Source organism: Coffea arabica, chromosome 1c (assembly GCF_036785885.1).
Source record: "Coffea arabica cultivar ET-39 chromosome 1c, Coffea Arabica ET-39 HiFi, whole genome shotgun sequence".
Classification (NCBI taxonomy): domain Eukaryota; kingdom Viridiplantae; phylum Streptophyta; class Magnoliopsida; order Gentianales; family Rubiaceae; genus Coffea; species Coffea arabica.
The window spans coordinates 55,927,348-55,936,009 of record NC_092310.1 but is presented as its reverse complement, the minus strand read 5'-3'; the positions used below and the strand labels follow the sequence as shown (position 1 = coordinate 55,936,009).

The following is an 8,662-nucleotide window of genomic DNA, read 5'->3' as shown; positions in this document are numbered from 1 at the left end:
TGACGAGGAGATTTGATCCTCTAATCATCACCTCCAAGAGGGACTTAAGAGGGCCAGGTCCGGTGGTTAAGACTTAAAAGAGGGGAAGGGGTTGCAATATCCAGAATCCACTTTCTAGTCTGTGCCTACCAAAAGTAAAAAATGCAATTGCAATGACAGGTGTGTGTCGTGCAGTGACAGTTATGCCCAAATGGCCCCCTTATTCAGCATTCAACAACTCAATGCAATCTCTTGTCAGAATGTAACATTCCATAAATTTTTTAAGAAATCAGTTCTCACACGATCACACACAACTGCGCTCTCTCATTACTTTCTGCTCTTTCAGCAGAGCAGTTTGGACACTTTTGGATTCATCTGTTTTTTGTTCCATTGCTGACAGAACCTCAAATCTGGCTTGAGAAGGGTCAGGACTGCATTTACATGTGTGAGCTTGTGTCAGTATATAGAACGTGGACTTTTGTCGGATATATAAGTAATTAAATTTTCTAGTAGTAATAACTAATAAGTGCTACAAGTTTACAAGTCGAGGATAACAGGATTTTTTTTTTTTTTTAAAACAAGTTACAGATCAGGCATGTTGAACCAGATTTGCTCAAATGCCTTGATGATGAGCTCATGATACTCATCTGAATTTAATGAAAGATAACAAGCAAGAAGCTCTTCTAAATCCTTTGATGCCCGGATATTGTTTTCTACGATCATCTCCATCATCGATTCTCTGAAGTCTTTTTCAGGATCGATGGATGCTTTTACTATTGCAAAGCTCTCTGAGAAGCCCTTCTTCTGCAATGTCTTTGAACGCCTATTACCTGACAAGCTCTTTCTGCCTTGACCCTGAATTTTCTTGCTTGCTAGTTTTGGAGAATTAGCCCTCAGCTTTATCCCAGTAGAGTGGGAAACAGATTTCCGCGTTCCAGGGCTGCTTGTTGTTTCTCTTTTTGCCTTGACAGTTTCCTCCCTGACAGTTTTGCTAGAAACTGAACCATGACGGGCTGCTGATTCCCTTTCCAATTTAGGCGAGTTCCTAAACTTGGCTGCTTTCTCTGATGCATCGTCGAATTTTGCAGGCTTTGTCAGAATTGGAGGGAGGTCCTCCAGCTCTGGCATTTTGTCAAATGCATCTAGCTTCTCAATTTTCCTAGTGTAGGATTTTGCATTCACATCAATAATGATATCAGTAGCCGAAGAACTGAATCCACAGCTGCAAGAACTAGACCTTGACGCCAGTCCATTGGGCGATTCAGGGGCATCAATGACATCGGACTCGAACACTGAGGATGGAGATCTCAGGAAGTCCGGCTCAACAGAACTATCAGTGGAAGAATCAAACAAGTCTCTGACCAAGGCCTGTTCAGGCTTCAGCCAGACTGAAGTTACCGAGGAGGCATGACAATTACAATGATCATCGGAGGCGAAAGAGGTCGTATTCATCCGTCTTGGAGAAGGTCTATAAACAGTCTTTCTTCTTGTTCTTCTCTTTGATGATCTTCTTGGTGGATCAGGGAAGTGAAGATGATCAAAGCCTTTTGGAAATGTGCTTCCATGGCGAAATTGGTCGCTGCCTTTTGTGCTGAAATCTGAGCTGTAGTAGTAAGATTGTCTTGGCTGAGAGAGGTAGTAGGGCGATTTCTGAGAGGGGGCTTTAGTACTGGTTGAGGATGACTTTTTCTTGGCAGGAGGATGAGAAGCAGCCCTGCTTCTGCTGCTCATATCTCTGAGCTTGTAAAACCAGGCATTTGGCATCATATCCGACAATCTAAATCTGTAATTCCCCATTATAACAATAAAGCTTTTCTTTCTTTCTCTCACTCCCTCTTTGGCTCTGTGCCCGGTAAGCACGAAAGCTAAATAAACAGATGGAGATACAATGAGAAGTTCTATAGTGAAAAGCCTGGGAAAATAAAGCGTCCTCTATGGCAGCATTAAAATAAAGATGGGGACCCAATATGGGCTGACAGCAAGTGGAGCAAGAGGCCAGGTTTTCTAAATTGCCTGCCTTCATCATCACAAGCGGCGCAATCTTTTTTTTTATTTTTCCTGTCTGTTGATCCTATGCTAAATTATCTAAAACTTGATACTGTCTCTCCATCTTTAAAGCAAATATATTATAGTTTTATTCCAACCGTGTGGCTTCAGAATCTATAATATGCCTGCTGCAGCTGTGGCTTATAGGATAAAAGATCAACCTGGGACTCCTCAAGCATTGTAGTTTTTGTTATCTGGCCACGAATCAGCTGCCATTTCACATGATTTTGTGGCATCTTAATCAAAAGATATTCCCATATGACTCCTAATTTTTTTCTCCCTACTCAGCGGTATTCCAACCTTCGGATCAGACTAATCTCCTAAAATAATCTCCTAAAATTGTGTAGAGCCTTGTCCAAGGATATATAGCGAAGTAGCACGCAGAGGTCAATCACGAAATCTGCTGATAACTATCAAACTATATGAAATCAATCGGACTACCCACGGAACTATATGACTCCTAATTACTCTACTTAAAAACGATAAAAGAAAAGAAGTGAGGTCAAGAGCAAAAAAAGGCCCGTGTCTCCACAAAGTGCAATTATCCAAAATTCCATATGCCCCAGAAAACGACGGCATGCAGCGCCTTTCAACTGTATAGAGTTGATCCACACGCGTGCAGTGCTAGACCCTTTTAATTCGTCCATTTTAGGATGCCTGCACAGAATCACAGTCCACAGATGCATCAGAGCCTCTGTTGAAGGAAAAAATAATGCCAAGACTAAAGGCTGCCTGTTTCAGTTCAAACTTTAATATATGCAGCGGAAGACATCCGCAGTATTTATTGGGACTTTTGGATAAGAAATTATATGTTAATGCGGTTAGTCATCCAGTAGAACAGCACAAAAATGTACCGTAATCACTAATCCCAACTGGATACATTGTGATTTCTTCGAACACGGGTTTCACTTTTCAGGCACTTCAAAATTTGGGTCTGATTCGGTAGAAGTATCTTCCATTCTGAAACCAAAGACCGTTGGAACTTGTAATCTAGTGTTTGGTTTTCTCTCCCCCCCCCCCCCCCCCCCACCCCTCCTCCATTTTGAGTGGGATGCATCTTGGCCTAACTTGACTGCAGGAGCAAGAAACCTATATCGTGCTGCTCTTCTTGGTTTCTCCGACCCATCACCATCAGGGCTTAGACAACCCTGGACCAGCCTAGCTCTGACCCCAGTAACTTGGGTCAAAGATAATTCTTTTCCTTAATAAGCTAGAACAACTTTTGAATATTATTCATCTATTTCGAGCAAAAAAATTATTATTCATCTAAAAGTAATAGTAAATGCAAAATTTACAACTCTAGACATGTGGAAATGCAAATTCAGTCCCGGCATAAGAATTCGGTGGGGATGCTATTTGGTCAAAACCCCATTCTGTCCGCCTAATATAATTGAATTTTTTTTTTCCGGGGGCAGGAAACTCGAAGAAAGCATCTTCGATCGAGATTTTATAGGTAACAGCTTCAATTTAAAAGAACACAGTGACTGTTTTTGAATAGCAAATCATTTATATTTTAAACAATTTACATTATAAACATATTTTTTTCAGTTATTTTTTATTTCATATATATTATATTAAAAAAATCATAAATATTTTTTAAAAAGATTGACAACGCATGATTGATTTGGTCCATCCCAAACCATGTGTCAAACGGAGAACCGTCCCAACTCCCAAAAATGAATGGCACGTCCATTTCAGCTAATTGATGTGAAACTCAGGTTGAGGCCCGTTTGCATGTTTTGCATGGCAGACCATCAATCCAATTAAGACACCCTACGGCCCAATCCAAAATCTCTGCTGCCTATGGTCTTGGACCGAATAAACTGGACCACGTCTGATTTAACTGCAGTGATCTAATTGCAGCCAGACCCAAAAGATAAACAAGTAAATAAATTTATGTAAACCTTGAGCGATTTTCACCGCAAAGCGTTCTTTCATTTTCTCTTATGAAGCCCACGAGAGATTCAAGAAAATTTAGCAGAAAATTGGCGATGGATTTGACCTAGTTGCTGATTCCTTCCCCCCCCCCCTCCCCCTGCGCGATTTTTCTCCTTTCCAGTGAATTCTCTCTCCATTTCTCACAATGCAAAGTATGATTATTTTAAATTTAACTAATTATAACGCTTGCCACTATTCCACAGGAATGGAGGATGGAATGATCGGGTAACTGAAGATAACAGAGCTGAGAGTCCAATACTACCATAAAAAAAAGTGACTTCCACATAACCAGCTCTGCGAATAAAATTTGGGCCAATTGAGTGGATCGCGATTACTGTGGGCCTCTCAATGGGTTGTGCTGCCTAGCTCAAACCCAATAGGAGCTATCAGCCATCATTAGTCTCCGGCCGGCGAGACGTGGCTCCCACTTCTCCAGTAGCGTCTGCCAACCACCAACATGGCAAACACCCCCCACGCGATATTTAATGCCACCACCGTTCGTTCTTGCCAGCGTTCCCCGTACTCCTTAGGCACCAATCGCCAAAAAGTAGTACCAATACCTAAACCTTCATCATAGCAAACGGCAGAAAACATACACTAACAACTGCTATCACTTCATTTCCATTCCTTCCCTTCATCGACACGCTGTCCTCCTTGAAAATCATTATTATTATTATCATTATTAAGTGATGAAGGTGAGAAATCCAAGTCCCTTCAAACGCAAGCTTTTCAATCCATGCAAAAAGTTGCTACATTTCTTTAAGCTTAGACTTGGGAAGCCCCTCTTTATAAGAGCCCTTCAGTTTCGTCGTTCCAAATATCCTCCCAGAAAGCCAAGAAAGCGAGTCCTTTCCATTTTTTATTGCCTGATGCCATCAGGAGACATGGATCGAGTCCTGGAGCTCAAGAGCTTTTCAGATGCTGGCCACAGCAGAGCACCATTTCCCTCGCCCCTCACGCCTGCTTCCGTGAAGATGAGTGCAGCCATTGAAGAGGTAGTTTCTGGGGAGGAAGAGGTGGAGGATGCGTGCAGAAGCTTCGAGAACCACTTGGTTGACATGATTATTGATGAGGGGAAAATGAGAGATCTCATGGATGTAGAAGAGCTGCTCCATTGCTGGAATAATCTCAAGAGCCCTGTTTTCATTGACTTGGTATGCAGATTCTATGGGGAGTTATGCAGAGATCTGTTTTCCAACAGTCCCCAACAGAGTGCCATTGCTTCAAAGACGCTCCTGCACTAGGCTCAGTGCCATTTCCAGCAGCAATGTCTGTCTTCTTCAAGTTTCTGTGCTAATTATTCAATATTCGGATTGACACAATAAAAATCACATTTCTCGTTTGTAGCTCATCATTCTAAGTAAGCATGAGGCAGCAAGATCAAATTAATGCAATTGTCTATACGTGAATCTATTCAATAACATGGACCTGAGAAGTTTTAGGCACTTAAAGCTGCATACAAGTCCATTGAAAGAGGGCTACCCGATACGCTGAAGATGAACCCCAGTATTCCACCAACTAATCTGGAAGCTAAGCTACGTCTTTTCTTCAGGCCTCCAATTGCCTTCAATTATCCAAGCAGTTAAAATTTAAGCAGTGAAATAATCAGTTGGTGTCTGCGCTGCTTTGAGTATTATCAAGTCTGAGCTACCAGACCAGAAACGCTTTGCCGTGACGGGTGCTTCTGCACCCAAAAGTCAGCAAACCACTAACAATAGCATGCTCAGACATCCGTTGACTTTCATGTGGATTCCACTTGGATTCTTGCTAGCTTCCACCAAAGGTGGGGGAAGTGACCCTACTTTTAAGGGGAATCCACAAGATGGAGGATCATCCAAGGGCAATAACGAGGCTAGGTACAAAACGAAAGAGGCATGTATGAATGTAATCCCAACCAGTGTTGGAACTTATATAAATGATGTCTATAGAGAAAAAAAAAAAAAAGTTCAACCAACCTTATTTAGTATAGATACTTTCGAGTACAGGGCAAGACAAGCCACTATGCAGAACAGGTTATAAGTTTTTTAAGAGAGCATCTAACTGCTGAATACACCACCCCACTCAGCCAGTTAATCTAAAGTTCTTCTAGTTGTGCATCTTTTAAGTGTCGAACTGGTTCCCTTCCCACTGTGACACTTCAAAATAGACAACCAAAAGACTACATCATCATTATTACAATTTCCAACGCACCTTTTTATCTTCCCAATTACCTTTTTATCTCACATACATCACATCACAAAAAATGCTACAGTAAAAATATCTCAAATAATTTACAATCCAAACAGAGCCTAAATTCACATACAGCAGTGTTTCGGAGAAGATACCCCAACTAAGCATTTATCAATCAAACAGCAACTAAATTAGCTATGAATTTGCTCGCCACTATCTATAAAGGAGGCGGCAAAGATCAATGCAAACGTATTCAACAGAGAAGATATAGACGGCATACCTAAAAAGATACACATTTAGGTTGTTACATAAGAACCAAAATTTTACAGCAGCGAGATAATTAATAGTGTAATCATAGCACCAGTTACATCACCACAGCCAGAGAAAGATAAGCATATAGATTTATATATTGTAATTAACTGCACTACTCTAAATTGTCTTACTTTACCAGAAAGCGCAAACACCTCTACCCTATCAAGCAACATTTGAGGACCTCACTTTAGAAAGATAGACTTGAGACCTTATCAAAGTGTCACCGATTCTAAACCCTGGCAAGATCATAAACTCAACTTTAAACCTCTTATCTCCTCGACTGACCATGAATGCATCATCCTTCAACTCCTCTACACATTCCATGTAACTGCCTGAGAATTCACTTCCTCGATCAACATAAAAAATCTCAACTTTTGGAATTGTTGCACCGCAAGTTCCTTGCAGGATCCAAACCCATCTTGCCATTCTGACAAATGCTCTGTAGAATGGTGTATATGGATGCAATCCATTCGTCACAAATGTTCTATGGTCAGTGTTACCGAAAAAGGATGTTTCCATCCACGGATGAATTAACAATAGGTACTTTTTTCTGCAAAATTTTGCAAACTCAGATTGTGGGTCCTCAATTAGAACATTAATTGGGTCATCAAGTGTCATTATTCTCTCTGTATCGCATGACTGGGACGAGAACCCATGAAACATTCTCCGGGCAATGTAAGCTTCGAATGCATACTTCTTGTGGGACCTCTTGGCATACACAACCTTATTTTCTATAGCATTTGCAGCGTGGTCTAAATCCCAACCCGAAACTTTCATTAAGGCAATCAATGGCTTAGCAAAATCGTGAGTTGCCTTTGAAACTGCTTTCACAATCTCCTCAAAGGAAGAAACATTCACAGTCTTTATACACTCCATTCCTCGTTTCTTAAATTCCTCACTCAACCTCTTGTTTTCCAACTTCAAATCCTCAAGCTCTCGATGCAGATTAACCACCTTAGCCTCCTTAGTTTTGACTTCAGACTTCAATTTCTCCAAAAGCCGCTCTTGAACTTGGATTTCTGCAAGCAAAAGAGCCAAGCAAGCAGAAACAGAATTCACTTCCCTCAACTGCTTTTCCTTAAAAGCTCGCTTAATCGCGCAGAGTGTTTCAAGTTGAGAGACCACAACTTCATCAGCTGCAACAATTTTATCAGGGTCATAAGGAATATGAGCTTCTTGAAGCTTAATATAAGCTAACTTTACAGTTGAAACTGTATCAAACAACTTGCAAATCTCCAAATGCCCACATTCACATCCTACACTCCCCTCGTCAACCAGATGGATCTTCTCATTATCACGCTCGGCCTCCGCAGAGAGATCACTGCTCGTTTCCTCTCCTAAAAATGCCACCTTTTTACCACCATCACTGCACTGGTTTTCGGCAGTAAAGACCCCAATGGACATGAACTTGCAAACTCTCGCAAATCTGGAAACAATGTCTGAAATATTCGAAGGGGTATTGGACGGTTTAGCAGCGGCACATTCCATCATCCCCTCCTAGTATGCTTCCAAACCCTTTTTTTTTTTAAAATATCTGATTCCAAGAAACCAGACCAATGGGAAAGTGGGATTTCAGGAAGGAAGGAAAAGCATGATTCCCTCTGAAATTAGCCTTAAACAAATGGCCCAAAACAAATAAAGGTTCAAACTTCAATTCAGTAACAAGAAAAAATAATGCCAGTAGTATTAGTAAGATTCTCAACAAGTTAAAAGAAAAAAAAAAAGAGTTAAATTAACAGCAAACAAGACATCTAGGTCTTCATAGATTTGTAACTTCACAAGCAAGTTAAAATAGAAAGATTCGTTAGCTTTACTACGAGGCTATTCAACCAAGAAATCAAATAGTAGTAAAAAGAATATACAGATTGGGAAAAAAAACAAGATAAAAGCTTTGAAAGAAACAAAAGGAAACGACAAAATCTTACTGCGAAAACGCAACAACAAAAATCCACCAACTTTTACTGTTAACAAGCTCCAAAAAACCGAAGTGGCTTTATTCGTTCCTTGAGGGGCTGGGAAGTCACGGCGAAGAGAATCAATGGGATGGAAAAGAGGTTAAAAGAGAAAGAGAGGAGGCATTTTGATGATGGAAAAGGCCGTGGGAATAGAGACAGCAGTGAGGTTGCAGCTTTATTTGATTCAAGATGGTGGACAGCTGGTAGTTCTGACACTTTGGGAGCAGGGACGACGTCCTGTGGTACCTAAACGGTTGGGTCGA

At 40.9% G+C, this 8,662-nt stretch overlaps 3 protein-coding genes across 3 annotated transcripts; 1 reads left to right on the top strand and 2 right to left on the bottom strand.

Annotated features, from left to right (window-relative positions):
• Positions 1-250: 250 nt before the first annotated feature.
• Positions 251-2,009, bottom strand: LOC140036932 (transcription repressor OFP3-like). Its single transcript, XM_072080164.1, has one exon. The coding sequence runs from the start codon at positions 1,774-1,776 to the stop codon at positions 562-564; it is 1,215 nt and encodes a 404-aa protein (XP_071936265.1). The 5' UTR covers positions 1,777-2,009; the 3' UTR covers positions 251-561.
• A 2,344-nt stretch (positions 2,010-4,353) lies between these two features.
• On the top strand, positions 4,354-5,514 carry LOC140036930 (transcription repressor OFP17-like). Its single transcript, XM_072080156.1, has one exon. The coding sequence runs from the start codon at positions 4,653-4,655 to the stop codon at positions 5,205-5,207; it is 555 nt and encodes a 184-aa protein (XP_071936257.1). The 5' UTR covers positions 4,354-4,652; the 3' UTR covers positions 5,208-5,514.
• A 1,092-nt stretch (positions 5,515-6,606) lies between these two features.
• Positions 6,607-7,932, bottom strand: LOC113712073 (protein GRAVITROPIC IN THE LIGHT 1). Its single transcript, XM_072047515.1, has one exon. The coding sequence runs from the start codon at positions 7,930-7,932 to the stop codon at positions 6,607-6,609; it is 1,326 nt and encodes a 441-aa protein (XP_071903616.1).
• Positions 7,933-8,662: the final 730 nt, after the last annotated feature.

What these genes read in the sequence shown, in the direction of transcription:
- LOC140036932 (XM_072080164.1), bottom strand. Translation starts at nt 1,776, where the DNA reads ATGGGGAATTACAGATTTAGATTGTCGGATATGATGCCAAATGCCTGG.
- LOC140036930 (XM_072080156.1), top strand. Translation starts at nt 4,653, where the DNA reads ATGAAGGTGAGAAATCCAAGTCCCTTCAAACGCAAGCTTTTCAATCCA.
- LOC113712073 (XM_072047515.1), bottom strand. Translation starts at nt 7,932, where the DNA reads ATGGAATGTGCCGCTGCTAAACCGTCCAATACCCCTTCGAATATTTCA.